Source organism: Aethalodelphis obliquidens, unplaced genomic scaffold, assembly GCF_003676395.1.
Source record: "Aethalodelphis obliquidens isolate GAN/ISIS:26980383/991018 unplaced genomic scaffold, ASM367639v1 scaffold64, whole genome shotgun sequence".
Lineage (NCBI taxonomy): Eukaryota > Metazoa > Chordata > Mammalia > Artiodactyla > Delphinidae > Aethalodelphis > Aethalodelphis obliquidens.
The window spans coordinates 1400592-1421139 of record NW_020838008.1 but is presented as its reverse complement, the minus strand read 5'-3'; the positions used below and the strand labels follow the sequence as shown (position 1 = coordinate 1421139).

At 39.9% G+C, this 20548-nt stretch overlaps 1 protein-coding gene across 1 annotated transcript; it reads left to right on the top strand.

Moving 5' to 3' along the window:
- The first annotated feature begins 8104 nt into the window (after window positions 1–8104).
- On the top strand, window positions 8105–19945 carry DNAJA1 (DnaJ heat shock protein family (Hsp40) member A1). Its single transcript, XM_027088994.1, has 9 exons — window positions 8105–8271; window positions 9368–9509; window positions 9662–9839; window positions 12074–12178; window positions 13164–13391; window positions 16040–16154; window positions 17467–17582; window positions 17880–17980; window positions 18734–19945. Exons 2-9 carry the CDS (start codon window positions 9378–9380, stop codon window positions 18950–18952), a joined length of 1194 nt encoding a protein of 397 aa, XP_026944795.1. The 5' UTR covers window positions 8105–8271; window positions 9368–9377; the 3' UTR covers window positions 18953–19945.
- The last annotated feature ends 603 nt before the right edge of the window (window positions 19946–20548 follow it).

Genomic DNA, 20548 nt, shown 5'->3' with positions numbered 1-20548 from the left:
TTCACAGTATGTACCTTGGATATATGATGAAACTAGCACTTTACCTCTGTGGTCTTTCTCCCCAAAACCCATAAACCCAGCCAATCCATGAAAAAAACATGAGACAAACCCATATTGAAGGACAGTCTACAAAACACCTGGCCAGTACTCCTTAAAACTGTCAAGATTATCCAAAATAAGGAAAATCTGAGAAGCTGTCACAGTCAAGAAAAGCCTAAAGAGACATGATGACTAAAAGTAATGTGGTATTCTGGATGGGGTCCTGGAACAGAAAAGGGACATTAAGTAAAAACTAAGGAAATCAGAATAAAGAATGGACTTTAAAAAGGAAAAAAAATTGTAACTTTGTATGGTGATGAATGGTAACTACACTTACTGTGGTGATCATTTTTCAGTGTATACAAATATCAAATCATTCTGTTGTACACCTGAAACTAATATAATATTATATGTCAACTATACTCAATTTAAAAAAAGAATGGGCTTTTGTTAATAATAATGTAACAATTTTAGTTCATCAGTTGTGACAACTGTACCATTTTTATTAAGAAGCTGACAACAAGGAAAACTGGGTGCCAGGTATACAGGAACTCTCTGTACTATCCTTGCAACATTTCTGTAAATGTAAAACTATTCTAAAATTAAAAGTTTACGTAAAAAATAACAGGGCTTCCCTGGTGGCGCAGTGGTTAAGAATCCACCTGCCAATGCAGGGGACACGGGTTCGAGCCCTGGTCCAGGAAAATCCCACATGCCACGTAGCAATTAAGCCTGTGCACCACAACTACTGACCCTGTGCTCCAGAGCCCACGAGCCACAACTACTGAGCCCACAAGCCACAACTACTGAAGACCGGGGGCGCCTAGAGCCCATGCTCCGCAAGAAAAGAAGCCACCACAATGGAAAGCCCGCGCACCACAACCAAAAGTAGCCCCTGCTCACCGCAACTAGAGAAAGCCCGCACACAGCAACGAAGACCCAACGCAGCCAAAAATAAATAAAGAAAATAAAGAAAATTTTAAAAATAAAATAAAAAATAACAACTGGGGGTTGGGGGTTGAAAGGGAGAACAGTTCATAAAAAAGACTGAGACAATGTGTAGTCACAGAGATAAGAGGAGAACCAGAACAAATTGGTGACACTCAAAAAAATATATATTTCAGCCCCAATAGGCCCCACAGTCAATTAAAAACTAAACGTTGCAAGAAATTTAAATTAATTCATACAAGCATTTAAACTAGAATTTTAGCTAGAATTTACTTTCCATTTTGTACTTTCTAATAAAATTTTTCTTTCCTTTTCAAAGAAAAAAAGTATAGCAGTAATTCTACACACCCAAAACTCAACTCATCTTTCCTCCCCTCCAACTCTGCCCCCACCACAGCTTCCTCTTCCTCCTCTTTCAGGTCTCCCCATCTCAGGAAGGACATCTCCAACCTCTTGCTCAGGCCAGAAAGCTGGAAGTCAGCCATGACTCCTTCTCCATCAACTCTGCATCCAGTCAACGCAACCTGCAGATTCTACCTCTATACTTATATTTCCCTCCCTCTCCATTTCTACTGTGTAGGCCTTACCAATTATTTTTTTGTTTTGTTTTGGGGTTTTTTTGTTTCTGTTTTTGTTTTTGTGTTTTTGGCCATGCTATGCGGCTTGCGGGATCCTAGTTCCCCGACCAGGGATCAAACCTGTGCCCCCTGCAATGGAAGCATGGAGTCCTAACCACTGGACCACCAGGGAAGTCCTGGCCTTACCAATTCTAATCTAATCTCTCATCATAAAAGCTTCCTATGAATCCATCTTCCACATTAGCACCCAAATGGTTGTTCTAAAATGTAAATATGATCAAATCATCTGTAAAACAAGGTTGATATGATTAAAATATGACATTTATAGAGAGTACCTGACAGGCACTCCTCCCAAAAAAGTCAGCTGTTAGATGTTATATCACCCCATCCCTAAAATCTTCCAGGATCTCTCAAGAGCTTTCAAGATAAAATTCAAGCTCCTAGCATAAGTCTCAAGCCCTTAAGAAATTGGCTCCTACCATGCCTCCAGTCATCTCCAGCTATCTCCATGGATACTTGTAATCTGGCAAGAGTTACAAAGCACACCACTGAAATAAAATATAATGGTAAGAAAAGAGACCATTCGTGATAGAAACAAAAAGACAATGTCTAATAACATCTTTAAGAAGAAATGATCAGGACCTGGTTTAAAACAAAAAGCATACAGTAATCAAAAACAGTTTGGTATTGGTACAAAAACACAGATATGGATCAATGGAACAGAATAGGGAGCCCAGAAATAAATCCACACACCTACAGTCAACAATTCTTTGTTGAAGAATTAATCTTCAACAAAGGAGGCAAGAATATAAAGTGGGAAAAAGTCTCTTCAGCAAGTGGTGCTGGGAAAGTTGGACAGCTGCATGCAAACCAATGAAGTTAGAACACACCCTCACACCATGCACAAAAATAAACTCAAAATGGCTTAAAGACTTAAACATAAGACATGACACCATAAAACTCCTAGAAGAGAGCATAGGTAAAACATCCTCTGACATAAATCTTACAAACGTTTTCTTAGGTCAGTCTCCCAAGGCAATAGAAATAAAAACAAAAATAAACCAATGGGACCTAATCAAACTTACTAGCTTTTGCACAGCAAAGGAAGCCATTAAAAAAAAAAAAAAAAAGACGACCTACAGAATGGGAGAAACTATTTGTAAATGATGAGACAGACAAGGGCTTAATCTCCAAAATATACAAACAGCTCATACAACTCAACAGCAAAAAAACAACCCAATTGAAAAATGGGCAGAAGACCTTAATAGACATTTCTCCAAAGAAGACCTACAGATGGCTCGTAGGCACATGAAAAGATGCTCAACATCGGTCAGAACGGCCATCATTAAAAAATCTACAAATAACAAATGCTGGAGAGGGTGAGGAGAAAAGGGAACACTTTCACACTGTTGGTGGGAATGTAAGTTGGTGCAGCCACTATGGAAAACATTATGGCGGTTCCTTATAAAACTCAAAATAGAATTACCATATGATCCAGCAATCCCACTCCTGGGCATATACCCAGACAAAATTATAATTTAAAAAGATACATGCACCCCTATGTTCATAGCAGCACTATTCACAATAGCCAAAACATGGAAACAACCTAAATGTCCATCAACACATGAATGAAGAAGACGTGGTACATAATATACAATGGAATACTAATCAGCCTTAAAAGAACAAAATAATGCTATTTGCAGCAACATGGACACAACTAGAGATTATCATACCAAATGAAGTAAGTCAGAAAGAGAAAGACAAATAGCATATGATATCACTTATATGTGGCATCTAAAATATGACACAAACTTATCTACAAAACAGAAACAGACTCACAGACATAGAGATCAGACTTGTGGTTGCCAAGAGAGGGGAGGGAGAGTGATGGACGGCGAATTTGGGTTGGTAAATGCAAAATATTACGTGTAGAACAGATAAACAACAAGGTCCTACTGTATAGCACAGGGAACTGTATCCAATCTCCTGCAATAAACCGTAATAGAAAAGAAAATTATAAAAAGAATGTCTCTATGTGTATAACTGAGGCACTTTGCTGTACAGCAGCAATTGGCACAGCATTGTAAATCAACTATACTTCAACTTAAAAAAAGCATAAAACACAATAAAGAAAATGAATATACAGTTATATGCACAATATAACTTGTTTACAGAACATGCTAGTTCTTGTTTACAGAACATGCTAGTTCTTCCCAAACTGACTGATATATAAAAGCACTGTAATGACAATAAAAATCATGTTGGGATTTTGGGTAATCTGCCAGAAACATTCTTAAGCTCATCTGGAAGAAGAAAAATACTAGAAAATGCCAGGAAAATTGTAAAAAGAAGGAGCAATGAGGAGAAAGAGGCCTACCAGACATTAAATTTAAGTAAATTTAGTACATAATAAGAGTGGCATCTCACACGAGTTAGGAGAAAGAGTATTAAAATATTTAGACAAACTAGCTCACCATCTGCAGAAAGATAAAGCTCAGTTAATTACAAATAACCCTCAGTCCTTTCACCAAAAGAACTTCTAGGTGGAAAAAAGATTTAAATATGAAAAATTAAACGATGAAAGTGCTAGAAGAACACCTGGGAGAATATATTTACAGTGTTGGATTGGTGAAGTCTTTTAAACATAGCAAATGAAGAAGTAGGAGGGGAAAAGAAGAGAGGAGAAGAAAAGAAATAAGAAGCCAAAATAAAAAGTTGAAACTTATCTACATAAAAATTTAAAACTTTATATGGTCCAAATATATACACATATAGTCAAAAGCTACAAAACACTAGAGAAAATAACTGCAACACACAACACATTAACACCTACTATCTATCACAGATAAAGGTGCTATTATATATCATTAAAACAGTGGAGGGACACCACAGAAAAATGGTCAAATGAGAGGAATAGACAGGGTGACAGAAGAAGAGTTAGTAAACATTTAAAAGATGCTAACCACACAATTCAAGAAAGTCAAATTAAAACAATAGATATCACTTTTTAACCTTTAAGGTTAGACAAGACAAAAAAAAAAAAGAGAGAACTCACATTGGCAAAGTCCACTCATACACTGCTGACAGGGGTACAAGCTGATATGGAAAGTTATTTATTCAATTTTAAATTTGCATTCACATTGACACAGCAATTTCAGTTCCAGATGTCTGTCTTACAGAAATACTTTCATGAGTGCCCAAAGCTGTTATTTGAGAATATCTCAGCAACATTGTTCATGAAACAGTGGAAACTACCAAAATGCTCAATAGGGGAATGGTTAAATATGGTGCCTGCATGCTATACACTATAAACTCGTTAAAAATAACAAGCTAGACTATTTATCCTAACATAGTAAGATGACAATAAATTAAGCCAAAAGGGCAAATTGCAAACAGCATGTATAATATGATCTTATTTCTGCACCAAAAAAGATCACATTCTAAATTACTTCTAATCTTTTCGCATTTTACGTAAATAATGTTTCTTAAAAGTGTTAACTTCTATTACTGAAAAACCAGAATATTTAGCAGCACATATTTTCAGCACCACTGACATAAGTTTCTATGAAGGAAAAACCGTCAAACAGAACATACGTAATGATGGGGGTTTTTTTTGTTTTTTGCGGTACGCGGGCCTCTCACCGCTGTGGCCTCTCCCATTGTGGAGCACAGGCTCCGGACGCGCAGGCTCAGCGGCCATGGCCCACGGGACCAGCCGCTCCGCGGCATGTGGGATCCTCCCCAACCGGGGCACGAACCCGTGTCCCCTGCATCGGCAGGCGGACACTCAACCACTGCGCCACCAGGGAAGCCCCGTAATGATGTTTTTTAAGGCAACTAAAAATCACCTAACTTGCTTCTGGAGTGATGATACTAGTTCAAAGCTTGAATTGGGAGGAGGGAATTTTATACATTTTTAAGTTTTTTAAATAAGTACTGCATTCAAATGGATTAAATATTCCAAAATTACAAACAGGTATATCGTGAAATTTCTTCCTCCCATCTGCCTCCCCCCAGCAGCTAGCTCTCTCCACAGGCAACCATATTACTAGTTTTGGGGTATCTTTCTGAAATATTCTACGCATATACAAGCAAATGAGTACATAGTTTTCTTTTTTAACCAAATTTTATGCCCTTTATTTTATTCTTAATAAAGAATTAACTTGTAATAATCTATACTCGAAAATAATCTGAAATATATATATATAACTGGAAAAAAGGAATTAAGCTTAAAGAGCTTGCAGATTTTAAAAGTATTTTCAATATCATATTTCATAGTCTTAATGTTTCAGTCTCAAGACGGTATCTTCATGTTTGTATCACACTTTCACCTTTCTAAAACGTGTGGGAATTTCAGTTGGGTTCCTCAGGTAAAAAGAAACACTAAATATGGTAATACTTGAGAAACACTAGCCATGGTAATATTTATTGTGGAAACTCTCCGTTGAAGTGATTTGATATACACCATACTGATGCTTATTTCACATGCTTAACCAATGTTAGACTCACAAACGCACAGTTCACGTTACACTAAAGTAGGGACTTGAGGACTTCAAAGCCTACATAACACATGGACGATATTTATTAGCTGTTTGTTTACTGTTCTCTTTTAATTGTTCATGTTTTCACAACTGTTGGTCTCTCCGCCTGGGATACTCATCTGGATGGTGCAAGGTTCCCCCTACTTGGCACCCCAATACTCTTTTGTCAACATTTATCCTTGACAGCAAGGAAAACGACTTCCGTGATTTTTATATTATCAAGCCCTAGCTCGCTGCCTGGCAGCATTGGAGTTTTAGTGACTGAAGATTAAGAAAACAAAACAAAACCCTTTACACCTGAGGTGATAATTGAGAAGGTAACATCTAAGATTAGAAACATTAGGTGTGGACTTCCCTAGTGGCACAGTGGTTAAGAATTCACCTGCCAACTCAGGAGACACAGTTTCGAGCCCCGAGTCCAGGAAGACCCCACATGCCATGGATCAACTAAGCCGGTGCACCACAACTACTGAGCCTGCGTTCTAGAGCCCACGAGCCACAACTACTGAAGCCTGCATGCCTAGAGCCCGGGCTCCGCAACAAACCACCGCAGTGAGCAGCTCCTGCTCACCACAAGTAAAGAAAGCCTGCGTGCAGCAATGAAGACCCGACGCAGCAAAAATACATAAATAAAATTAAAAAAAAAAAAAAGTTAGGTGTTTCTCAGCCGTACCACAAGCACGAACAGGTGAAAAACTGCATTTGGGAAAATGCACAAAGCTACAATTTAAAGAGATAAGGCTGAACTGATAAGTATGGGATGCCTCCAGGGTAAAGTTCAAAATTCTTATTTTAGTAACATACACCAACAGGTGTTTGCCAACTAGTTCTGAAGCCTCACCTTCCGTCACTCCAGCTTTCAGCTCTGGCTATATTCAAGTACCTGCAATTTCCTAAAAACATATTCTTTCACACCTTAATCATAGCCTTCCCTTGCACTTTGTCCTTGCTGGGAATACTCTTCTTTCTTCACAACTCAGCTCAACTGCCACTTTCCCAGAGAAGCTTTCCCTGTTTCATCAGATTAATAGGGTTCCCCTACAGTTCTTTGGCTTGCCTGTCTCCCTACTAAAGTCTGAGTGAACCAGGCTTTTTCAGCTTTGCATGTCCATCTTCCTTGGTGCTAGGTCCTCCTGTGTTTGTTTTGTTATTGAATAAGGAAGACAGACCCCATCTTCCATTATGTCCTGAACTCAACATTTGAAAGCCTGAAGGACTCATTCTGCAGACTCTAGATCCAGATCCACAGACTAGTAGGACTTACACGTTAGGTCAAATAATTAAAACTATTTGCCAGTTAGCCACTCTTGGTGTTACTGTGTCCCCCGCTAGCCAAACCCGGTGAACGCCTGGCCAGAGAGACTACTGGCCCACGGTTTGCACCACGGTAATGCAAACGTTTCCCCATTGAGCACTGCCTGAGCCCGACGTATGGCAAGGCCCAAAGCAAATAACGTGTGTATACGGGTCTGGACTTGCACTAAGAGCTCTTCCAACTTCGCAGTTTGGTGAATTGCGAGGCCTTAGACCGCATGGGTGATTGCTCTGAGGCCCAGGCCCGTCTTGCTCAGCATTTCGCACTCGGCGGCTTCCCAGAATCTCAAGTCTAAAAAACTAAGCCGGTTAGAGACGCCAAAAGAGGTGAACCAGGCGCCGACGGGGGAAGAGGTGCGGCAAAAAGCTTTGTTCTGAGAGGTTCCTGTTCAGCGCACAGGCCCTGCCCGGGCCCAGTTCTCGAGTCTTCCGCGCTGCCGCAAGCGGCGGCGGCCCCACAGATTTGGGAATCCCTTGCCGACCCAAAATCGCAGCGCTCTTAGGTAATCCCAGTTCCCGCTCGAGACTTCTGCACTCTCGGACTCGCTGGGTGGAGGATAGGGCTCCAGAAAGTTCCACAAACGCCAGACCAAGGATTGCGCACAGCCCCTCCCAGCCCGAGCGCCCCCGCACCGTTGCCCAGGCAACCGCGGGCGGTGGCAGCGGCGGGAAGGGCGGGACTTCCGGTGGGTGACGCGCCTGCGCTCGGCTACAAAAGACAACGGCTGCGGCGCTCCAGGCGGAACTTTCCAGAACGCTCGGTGAAAAGGTGGAGGAGCGGCGGCTGCCCGAGCTGCGCACGGCAACGCGCTCCTTCCCGCTCCCCCATACCGGCATCGGCCCTCTCACCGGTGAGCTTCAGCCTTCGGGCTTCACCTCGTCCCAAGGCCGGCACTGTTGGCTGCGCCGGGAAGCCAGATGGAGCCGCGGTCGTGAGGCGGTTGGCTCCGCGTGGGCGGGAGGGTTGTCGATTCCTGTACCCACGATTCTCCTTCTGGAGGGCTGGTGGGGGTACCCCGGCAACCCTCGCCGGCGCGCAGCGAGTGGGCCCGAGACCCTTCCTGGAGCTTTCTCCATGCCCTATCTATCTAGCCAGGGTTCTCCGAGGACCTGCCGCCTCAGTCTTTTCCTCCGTCCGCGCTCGCTGGCGGGCGGGCTGGGGGGTGGGGGGCGACCCTTTGCGCACGCGCAGAAGGAGCTAGGGGGGCGAGGGGCTGCGGGAGGAGCCGGGCGGAGGCTGCGGCGTTCGCTTCTCGGGTCTCTCCTCCTTCGCTTTGTTGGGTGCTGGGCTTCTCCCACCCCTTTCATCTTGGGTGGGAGGGGAAAGGAAGGAACCCCTAACGGTCGGCATTGAGTGCAGGGCAAAACCTAACAGCGTGTAAACTACGCTGGCTTGTGGGGGCGAAAGAGGTTCGGCGGTTGAAGCAGAGGAGCTGTACGTCCTGTGACTGAGAAACAGCCTCAGGATTGAGGGGGAGGGGAGCTTGCTTTCTGGAGCTGGTGTTCTTAGTTTCATAAAACACTGCCTCCCCGCCTTGTGCCCAGATGTCTTTTATAGGAAGTGTATGATTTATCAGATTTACTAAGAATAATGGTAGTGGATTGAACCTCTTAGTGCTCCTCTTCTTTACTGCCCTCTGTCGCTGGTTGGGAAGGGAAACAGGAAAAATCCAGACAATAGTCGCGTTATTATGGGAGCTTTCAGGTGGGAGAGTGGGAACCAGCTGCTATAGGAGGCTTTTGAATTATCCCCTGATAATTATTAACTTATATTTAGTCTTAGAATTGATAACTAAATTACCAAAGGAATTGTTACCTTCTCTGTGAAATTTAGGGAAGGTGGTGTTCTTACAATCAGGTTTCTCAGAGAACAGATTTCTATGCCTAAATTTTATTAATTAAAACTACCAGTTGAAAGTCGGCTAAAATTGAACTTTCTTATTTTAGACTGTAGGAAATGGTGAAAGAAACCACTTATTATGATGTTTTGGGGGTCAAACCCAATGCCACCCAAGAAGAATTGAAAAAGGCTTACAGGAAACTGGCCTTGAAGTACCACCCTGATAAGAATCCAAATGAAGGAGAGAAGGCAAGTAGTACACTCATAACATAGCTGAATAGTTCTTGCCAGGTGTACGGTATTTCCATTACAACATGAAATTGAGTATGTCTAATGTAGTGGCTGTGCTTTGTAACAGTTGAGTTTTTTGAGTGAAATTTATCCCCCCTTTTCTGAAACAGTTTAAACAGATTTCTCAAGCTTATGAAGTGCTCTCTGATGCAAAGAAAAGGGAATTATATGACAAAGGAGGAGAGCAGGCAATTAAAGAAGGTGGAGCAGGTGGCGGTTTTGGCTCCCCCATGGACATCTTCGATATGTTTTTTGGAGGAGGAGGCAGGATGCAGAGAGAAAGGAGAGGTAAGAATGACAGTTCACATGTGGCAAATTAAAATTAGCCGTTGGTCAAAGTAAATTCTTGAGAATTCACCTACTAAATGCTTGTTTACTTGTTAGCATAATGTTGTAAACTGATTTATGGTAAGAGTTTAAGAATGAGATTTGATGAGACTAAAAATAGCTAAGCCAATCGAGTGCTAACAAGTGAGTGCTTCTAAAGCACTTGGGGTACATAGGATTTCTGTGATGTTATCAAGCATTAAAGGAATGAAGTATAGGAGCATAATTTTCAAAACCCTTTTCACAGATTTTATTTTATTCTCAATCTGCACACCCCCACCCCTCAGCCTCAATGGGAGGTACAGTGGCCTTACACAGGCGAAAGTGAATTACAGTTCAGAATGGTAAATTTTTGTCAAGGTCATATATTGCTATGCATCAGAGTCTTGATTGGAACACAGGTTCATTGCCTCCAAATAGCATGCTATCTGTTTAATCTTGTTTCAGTTTTATTATATCAAAATATGTGCCCTTAACATTTAATAGAAATGTGGTTTTCTGGGCTGTGGAAATACTGCTCGTAGAAGTACAGTGTTCTGGTCAGAGTTTATCTTACTTTGTTCCCAGTGTAGTTCATATAAACAAGGACTAATGGGTAGAGCCCATTCTAGAAGGAATGGGCAAACCACTAAATTTTCTTTGAGCTTTTTTGGATTCAGAAGGACTGGAAATTGTTTATTCAGATTTTCTTAAAAGGAGAGGGGGGTGTATTTTATTTATTTTTAAGAAATTTACCTTAAAACAATTTTCAGTCAAGGTCAGTTGGTTGGCAAACTCTACTGTGTGGCTTAGATCAAAGCAAGGCCATTTTTTTAGTGTGATATTGGAAAATATTTGCTTAAATTTTAGAAGCTTTATTTCTTCCCTATACTGTAAACTCTATAAGGCTAAAGTAAGAAGGGCAGTTTTCAGCGTTCCAGAACCAATTACATGGAACAGTATTAGTGATGCAGAACAGAAAAGTGGATCTAGAAACAGGTTATAGTTGAGGGTGCTTCACACTTGATTGGTAACTAAAAATGTTCATTAGACATGTTCTGCAGATAGGAAGTTCAAGAGCTTCTTTCACTTAAGCGTAAGGCAGTATTTCATGGTAGATAAAGTCCTGGGAGAATCACTAGCTAGGAACTTATTACCTATCGGCAGGTGACTACATTTCTGTAACCTCTGTTCTTAGATGATCCCCACCTTCCACTTCCCATTCCTAGCTAGATGAAATAGGTCACTCTTTTGTAGCCACTGGCCACATCAAATTTAGATTACTGCAAAGAAAAATAAAAATTTAGTTACTTAGTCTGCAGTAGCCATAATTTTATGCTCGATAGCCATGTGTGACTGCTGGCTGTTGTGTTGGCTAGCACAAGACACAAAACATCTCCATCACTGTAGAAAGTTCTGTTGGACAGCACTATGGTAAAGGATGAGAAATCTAGCCTTTTTTGGGGGGGAGGCTGTGTTGGATCTTTGTTGCTGTGCGTGCAGGCTTTCTCTAGTTGCAGTGAGTGAGGGCTACTCATCGTTGTGGTGTGCGGCCTTCTCATTGTGGTGGCTTCTCTTGTTGTGGTGTGCGGGCTCAGTAGTTGTGGCTCACGGGCTCTAGAGCGCAGGCTCAGTAGTTGTGGCCCACGGGCTTAGTCACTCCACGGCATGTGGGATCTTCCTGGACCAGGGCTCGAACCTGTGTCCCCTGCATTGGTGGACGGATTCTTAACCACTGTGTCACCAGGGAAGTCCGAGAAATCTAGCCTTTAAACAGTTAGTGCTGAATAAATATGTCAGGTTCCCTGGGCAAACTTGATTAGTTTTTGGAATTTAGTGTGCTGAAGAATTTTTGGATGATGTAATTGGTCATGTTACTCAATATAATAAGTGAACGATTCAAAGAATATATTAGGACAGAAAAGCAGTTTGGGTTAATTTACTGTGAAATGTGTCTATTTAAATAACATGAGTTTTCTCAAGTGATTTTTGCAGTTAACATTTTTGATTGCCGTAAAATGTAGGATGGCCGTAACTACGTCCTTATACAAATTGCTTAACTCTCACTGGATGTTTCTTATTTGAAATTACACCACAGTTAGAGGATTATGTGTGTACCCTTGTAGGGCTCATCTTTCATTATCCTTTACCGTTTTTATAGTGTAGAACACAAGATTCAGCATCTTAGATTTTTAATGTGCAATGTTTTTTTCTAGGTAAAAATGTCGTGCATCAACTCACAGTAACCTTAGAAGATTTATATAATGGTGCAACAAGAAAACTAGCTCTGCAAAAGAATGTGATTTGTGACAAATGTGAAGGTATGTCTTAACATTCATAATATAATTGAAAATGGAACTGAAGCCGTTCTGGATATATAAAACTGACATATTGCACTACCTAATTCTGAAGAGTGCAAGTACGAAAACCACCTGAATCCACCTCCTAGAGAAATATTAGCAAATTATCAGCACTTTTATGTATTTATTTTGAATGCAGGTGGGACTGATCTAATTTGGTGTCTGTTTTTCTCAGTACTGTTCAGAGATGAGTCTTTCCTATCCGCTCTAGAACTTCAGAGGCATTCCAGTGGCTTCATAATCTGTAATATGATTTGACAGTATTCTCTTTTGGGGTATCAGCAGCTGTCAAATTATTGGCTATGAATCTCTAAGGTGTTTTTCTAATAAATACAAGTTATTTGTTGGAAATACGGTATTTTCTAAAGAGAATAAACTCTAAAATGTTCTCATCTCACAGTTAAAGTAGCCTTTTAAGAATTGTGCTTTGGGGGCTTCCCTGGTGGCACAGTGGTTAAGAATCCACCTGCCAATGCAGGGGACATGGGTTCGAGCCCTGGTCCGGGAAGATCCCACATGCCACGGAGCAACTAAGCCCATGCGCCACAACTACTGAGCCCACGAGCTGCAGCTACTGAAGCCCGCGCGCCTAGAGCCTGTGCTCCGCAACAAGAGAAGCCACTGCAATGAGGAGCCCGCGCACCGCAACAAAGACCCAACTCAGCCATGAATGAGTGAATGAATGAATTGTGCTTTGGGAGCACATGTTTAAAATCCAGAATTCTGAAATGACTCCTTGGGAAAATAGCAGTCAATATGTTTATAGATAAGCTGATTGTGGCGATATTTTATCAAATAAAAAGGCTGAATTGTAGATTCTTACAGCGGCATTCCATCAGACCTTGAAAATATTAATGAAGTGGAGTGTTTAGGAACTGTCTCATTAAAACGTTCGTCACCATGTCCAGTACTAAATTCAAACATAATTTCTTTTTGAACTATTTAGGCCGAGGTGGTAAGAAAGGAGCAGTAGAGTGCTGTCCCAATTGCCGAGGTACTGGAATGCAAATAAGAATTCATCAGATAGGACCTGGAATGGTTCAGCAAATTCAGTCTGTCTGCATGGAGTGCCAGGGCCATGGGGAGCGGATCAGTCCTAAAGATAGATGTAAAAGCTGCAATGGAAGGAAGATAGTTCGAGAGAAGAAAATTCTAGAAGTTCATATTGACAAAGGTGAGTTCTGAGCCACTTTCTATTTTCAATTCTTGAGTGCTATTGCAAATTATATTAACGTTACATTTTATAGTTGTTTAAAACTACTGTTGGAGTAAGGAATAGGTATATTTTGATTAACTTATTTGTAAGAACTTAGACTATGAATGTTACTTTCTAATAGTTTTTACAGATTATGTAAACATGTCAGTTTCTGCCTCTTGGGTTATAACTTAAAATTTCCTTTAAATATTATTAGGATTTACTTTATTTTGCCAGTTCCTTAATTTTTTCAGTTTATTTAAAAATGCTTTAAAATGTATTACAGCAGTACAAACTCATTGTAGAAATTTTAGAAATGTGTATAGCCCCAGAATAAATGGTGCTGCTTACTCTGAAATAATCAGCATGGTTGGCTCTTTCAGACTTTGCTGTTTTAAAATGAAACTGTTATTAGAAAATATACATCTACATTAACTTAAGCTCCTGAAATAGTATTCACCCATGTGAATCATGGTACCTCTCCTCCCTCCATTCTTTCCCCTTAATTGGTCCCTGTTGAGTAGGGTTTGAATTTCTCTCTGGTAAGATTCCCCACTTGTTACCAACAGTATGTACTCAGGAGGGCATTAGTAGTAAGTGAAGCCATTTATGAATGCTGCACTTGTCCGTTTTTTTGGCCACACTGCAGCCTATGGGATCTTAGTTCCCCAACCAGGGATTGAACCCGTGCCCCATGCAGTGTAAGCGTGGGGTTTTAACCACTGGACCTCCAGGGAAGTCCCTGCCCATACTCTTAACATTAATGGAACAACCAGCAAAACTTAGCTGAATTTAATTGCTTCACTAGTGTAGTGAGATAGTTACTTTGCCTTGTGAATGATTAAAGACAGATTGTTGGGCTTCCCTGGTGGCACAGTGATTAAAAATCAGCCTGCCAATGCAAGGGGCACAGGTTTGAGCCCTGGTCCCGGAAGATCCCACATGCCACGGAGCAGCTAAGCTCGTGTGCCACGACTACTGAGACTGTGCTCTACAGCCTTCAAGCCACAACTACTGAAGCCCAATTGCCTTGAACCCGTGCTCCGCAACAAGAGAAGCCACGCAATGAGAGCCCGTGCGCCACAACTAGAGAAAGCCCGCGCACAGCAACAAAGACCCAATGCGGCCAAAAATAAATAAAATAAATAAATTTTTAAAAAATGTTTACTTTTGTCAATGTGTAATACTGATATTTTGGTTTAAGTCCTTCTCTTTTTAGAGGTATATATTGAAGTATTTGGGTTAATTGGTGTGTCTGGATTTTAATTGAAATATATGCAGGGAATGTGGATGGAGGTGTGTAATACATGAAATAGTAGTCATGACCTGGTAATTACTGGATCTATATTGATGGATATATAGGGACTTCTTGTACTGTTGGCTACTTTATGTAAGTTTAATACTTCCGTAATAGAAAGTGAGACAAAGTTGCTCTTGTTGGGTGACCTCAGTGATCATTGGTTCAGGAAATCTGGCACTACTGCTGTAGAGAAATCATCTGCAAACACATGAGTTCTGTTTAAAGAGGTGTTAGTTGGCTTAAGTAAGCCCTTACTGAACTAAGGTGTATGGGCCAGAGGGAAGAAATCTCAGTAAAAGTGTTGGCCTTTAAGAAGCGTTTGCCTGTTGGATGGACTTCCCTGGTGGCGCAGTGGTTAAGAATCCGCCTGCCAATGCAGGGGACACGGGTTTAAGCCCTGGTCCAGGAAGATACCACCTGCTGCGGAGTAACTAGGCCCATACACCACAACTGCTGAGCCTGCACTCTAGAGCCCACGAGCCACAACTACTGAGCCTGCATGCTGCAACTACTGAAGCCTGTGCCCCTAGAGCCCGTGCTTCGCAACAAGAGAAGCCTGCACACCGCAACAAAGAGTGGCCCCTGCTTGCCACAACTAGAGAAAGCCTGCACAGCAACAAAGGCCCAAAGCAGCCAAAAATAATAATTTTTTTAAAGCATTTGCCTATTGGAAAAACTTCTTTATTTTTGACACTGATAACCACATGGTCTAAAAGTACCCAACTATAATTATCCTCTTTAAAAAAAAAAAAAAGACTAAAATCATTCAATATAAATATTACATATTTTTTAAATTTTTAGATTTTATATTACTGCTAATACAATGGAAGAAAATCTGACTTATGCTTCTGTTAGACTTAATAGAAATGATTTGACTTAAGTTTTTTTTAAAGTGATGAAATAGTTAAAAACATTTATGGTTATAATGTTTGCCAGTCACTGATTTGGTGCCAGCATAGACCTTTTTCTTTAGTCCCCCACAAGAGCCCTGGTGGAGGACATAGGTCTCTGTGGGAAAGTTGATGCTTAGGAAGGTTATGCAATTTGCTTCCCTAGGGTAATCTGGCCTAGTAGTAAATAGCAGCTCTGAGATTCGAAGCCTGACTTGTTTGCCTCTAGAATCTGTGTTCTCCACTATGATAGCTTTCTTCAGTAAGAAATTGGACTGATCTAATAAGCATGTGGGCGTTTTTGGTAAATTCTGTAAAACTTTAGCATCCGCAAAGACTTGAACATTTTTTTCATGCACAAACATGCATTTGTGTTTCAGTAGAGATTCTGACCTTACTTAGATGTTAAGAGTATAAAATTAGCCTTTTGTTTTTAGGCATGAAAGATGGCCAGAAGATAACATTCCATGGTGAAGGAGACCAAGAACCAGGACTGGAGCCAGGAGATATTATCATCGTTTTAGATCAGAAGGACCATGCTGTTTTTACTCGGTAAAAATTTTTATCAAATACTCAAACCGACATCTTGCATATTTGGGTTTGTTTTTTTTTCCTCAAATATAAGTGAGCTTTTTCATTACTTGTAGAATACATTTCCTAGAAATAACCTAGAAAAGTATAGCAGAAAAGTTAGACTATATATGTCTTCTATAAATGATTGTTAATCATTGTTTCAATCTTAGAAGAAGCTAAAGACAAAAATGATTGGGTTTTTTGGTCTAAATGTAGGTAAATTGTTGCCTAATTTGGATTTTGAAGGATATACTTCAGTTAGGAGATGTGTTATATAAGTATAAATAGATAGAGTAGGGGAAACATCCCTAGACAAAACTTTGCCTCCAGTTTTTTTTTTATAAGCAGTTGGTTTTGAAATAAGTACCCTAAAGCTTTCACCAGTTTCTTCAATCCTGAGTTCATGGTAAGTTGGGTTGCTTTTAATTTTAAATAAAAGTCTAGAATCATCTGTGTAAGAAGCTGTAATATATTAATTCACGTCTATTAGGAAATAATCTTGTGTTTATGATAAATTTATAGTGACGCACAAGAAAGTTAACAGTGTTAAATAATGTATCAATGGGTAATTTTAAAACATTAGACTGGAGTAGGGTTCCAGTAAGTCTGTTGGGAATGACATCTCAAGGAACAGGTTTTAGATTAATAGTGTCTCAAGAACAATGGGAAATGCTATCGAGCTCAGAATTTTGATGCTATCATTTGAGGTGAATCCTCAACAAGAGTATTTCTGGAGAGTATTCTGCCTGATGAAAAGATGTCATTAATATGAATTGGAAAAGAAAGTAAGCATGAGGAGGAAGAAGTGGGTTGTTATTAAACATAAAAATAGTGTTCATACTGTGCCAGGCACTATATTACTTAATTCATGTACATCAATAAATTACTTCCCCTTGAAATTGGCCATATGCCTTTTATTTAATTTCACAGACCCTAACTTATCCAGGACCCAGCCTGAGGTTTGTTCCACTGCCTAGAGTGTGTGGAGGGAAGCCTTGTCCTGGAAACTGTGCTGGCAGTTTCCATATGTTTGCTGTACCCAGTTCTCAGCTCTTAAGAATGGGGAAGAGGCCTTCCTCACCTTCTGAGATGGCCCACACTCTGGAGTATGTTTCTCTCTAAATAAATCCACTTCGTACCTATCAAAGGAAACAAACAAAAAAGAATGGGGAAGAAAGGGCATCTTTTGAAAGATACCATTTGTTTTTAAGAGAACAGAATTGCCTACTTTGGTAGTTGTAATCATTGCTGGTTTGAAGATCTAAGTATATGCCATACTTACATTGTACAGACGAGGAGAAGACCTTTTCATGTGTATGGACATACAGCTGGTTGAGGCATTGTGTGGCTTCCAAAAGCCAATATCTACTCTTGACAACCGAACCATAGTCATCACTTCTCATCCAGGTACAGTAACTAGATAAGCGTCTGTTTCTATTCCAGTGTTTTCATTGTCTGCTCGTAGCTAGTACAGCCACGGAGGAAAGTGGCATTTAAGTTGCTCGGTACTTGTCTGTCCTTGAGCTGAAATCATGCGTTCTTGGCTCTCTTGTAAGCCCCTAGAAAACCTATAAATGAAAGGTATCAGCATCATTTCATATAAATTTACCTCTATCAATGAGCTAGGACATTGCTCTGTTCTTTATTTTCGCTGCCTCGTAAAAGTGTGATTGTATTTAAGGAATTTGGCTTCAATGTTTTTAGGTCAGATTGTCAAGCATGGAGATATCAAGTGTGTGCTAAATGAAGGCATGCCAATTTATCGTAGACCATATGAAAAGGGTCGCCTAATCATTGAATTTAAGGTAAGCTATACAGTACTGTAGAAATGTTAGAGAATGATTAGTTTATTAAAATCCAGTAGCAGTTAAGTTTCTGAATGGCCAGAAGCCAAGTTTATATTCTCCCTTGTCTAGATCTAATGTTACTCTTGTTATGTTGAACATTTTTTGTTAACAAGTTGGTATTGGTTTGTTTGCATCATTATCGGCTATTTAAAGATGGGGGGTGGTGGCAGGTGGGTAATTTACTAATGAAAGGCTATAACTGGAATCTTAAAGTTCAACAGAAGCATGATAGCTGGTGTGGATTTTTGGCAAAATACTGCAATGCTCTGGTTCTTAAAGTAACCCAACCATTTCCCTCAATCTTAAATTTGAGTAGCCTCAGACCCACAAATTTAACATTTATTAAAAACATCTTTGGGTGGGACTGTCTTTGAGTAACAATAGCTTTGTTTAAATTATCCATTAGAAGGAATGAGAATGTGTTTTAGGATGGGTTCTCCTATTAAAAAATGTATTTGCTGAATAGAAGTGATCATTACAGTGTAGTTTTATTAGGATCTTTTTTTTAAGACCTTACCTTGAACTCTAGTTCAGAATAGTAGATGATATATGCCTTCTTAGAACATGTGTTCTAACCTGGGATTGGCAGATTTACCAAAAGATTGTGTGGTTTCATGTTTTTTTTCTGGGGAAAATGGGTCAATGGTATTTGTCTAAGGAGCTAAGGATGAAGTGTCATTTAAACTTAAAAGTAGAAATTTCTTATTATAGGTAAACTTTCCTGAGAATGGCTTTCTCTCCCCGGATAAACTCTCTTTGCTGGAAAAACTCCTACCTGAGAGGAAGGAAGTAGAAGAGACTGATGAAATGGACCAGGTAGAACTAGTGGACTTTGATCCAAATCAGGAAAGACGGCGCCATTACAATGGAGAAGCATATGAGGATGATGAACATCATCCTCGGGGTGGTGTTCAGTGTCAGACCTCCTAATGGGGCCAGTGAATAACACTCACTGCTGGCATTTTATTTGCAGTAGTGATTGAGTGAAGGACTATAATCATAACATGCTCACTACTTGCTATTGTTTGTTTTAATAATCAATTATAGTAGTGTTTTAAAAGTTAAATGAAGAATAAACTCGAATATAAAAGCTCTGACTTTGCCCTGTATGTATGATGACTTCAGTGTGCAAGATAAGTTTAATACTTGTAAAAACTACTTTAAAAAATTTCCCCTAGCAGTTGTTAGGCCATACTTTGTAATTGATTTCAGCTATGTACATGGAATAGCTTAGACTGAAATGCCAGGTATATGTATTGGCTTCAGTGTATGACCCTTAATTGTTAAGCTATGAAGTTAAAATTGTATTTAACTGGCAGTCAGACGAATTTGTAGAGAAGTGTTGGTCTGTATAGTGGTATTAAGTGGGATTCATTGTGATGCCTCTGCATTTATTCTATTGCCTCAACTGTTACTTGAAGATGGCATGCTATATAATTTAGCCTGTGGTATCAGTGATAGAAATGACACCTTTCTAAAGAAGGGGTTTATCATATAACATGCTGCTTCTTGAGGGCTTGCGCTTGTAGGATTGCATTCCCTTCTGCTGTGCCATCTTTTTTTAATATATCTAGCTATTGGTCCTGGTTACTTTTTTTTTTTCTTCCTTCTCTTTGGACCACAGTAAGCCTTAGTTTAGAGTAGTCACTTCTGGAGCAGGGTAACTTAGAAGTTAGAGTGATGAGAAGTACTTTGCATGTATGAGTTAGGAAGGTGTTTTGCAGGTGTGTTACAGGCTTACTTTAAACCATTTAACTTATGCTCCAAAGTAACTGTAATTTAATGTTAGTAGAATAGCAAATTATGAATAGCTTTAATTGTATGTTTAAAGTCATATGTTCACAAGCTTAAATCTGGATATCAGAATTTAAGCAATTCTTGAAATGTATGAATGTCTCCTTAATATACTGATTCAAAAGCATGTCCAATGTGTCACCACAGGCTTTTTTTTCCCAGGTTGAAGTATTGGCTTTTCACTAATTAAGATACATAATTTTTCATTTAACTAAAGTGAGTAATACCAAAAAATACTATTTAACCATAGTTAAATGTTTAATATTAAACAAGGGTGGGGACTGAAAGTTCAGGGGTGAGTAATGAGCAAAAGAAGGGGGCTTTAAAATCTTTGCAAACGCTGAAGTGAGAATGTGAGAGCTTACTGTTTAATTCTGCTCAGATTCTGTATCTCATTGTAATCAGGAGGCTTAAAACATTTCTAACCTGGAAGTAACCCACAGCTTAAGTTCCCCTCAGAACACTTGAGTTAAAAAGAAGAGACTGAAACTTGGTGTAAAGTGCATCATTTCCCAAACCTTCAGGTTTCTTGTCATAGTGACAGTTTTAATTGATAGTCTCTCCACATCATTCTTGGGTTCTTTTTAAATTTGTGGCCAGACAGCTACCGTCATATTTGGATAGTGAAGCAGGTGTCCAGGAAAGGAAAACAAATCAAAATACTGAACATAATGGTTCAACAAATTTTAGTTTTCACTGGATTTATATTGAGAGTCTAAATTCTACAATAAA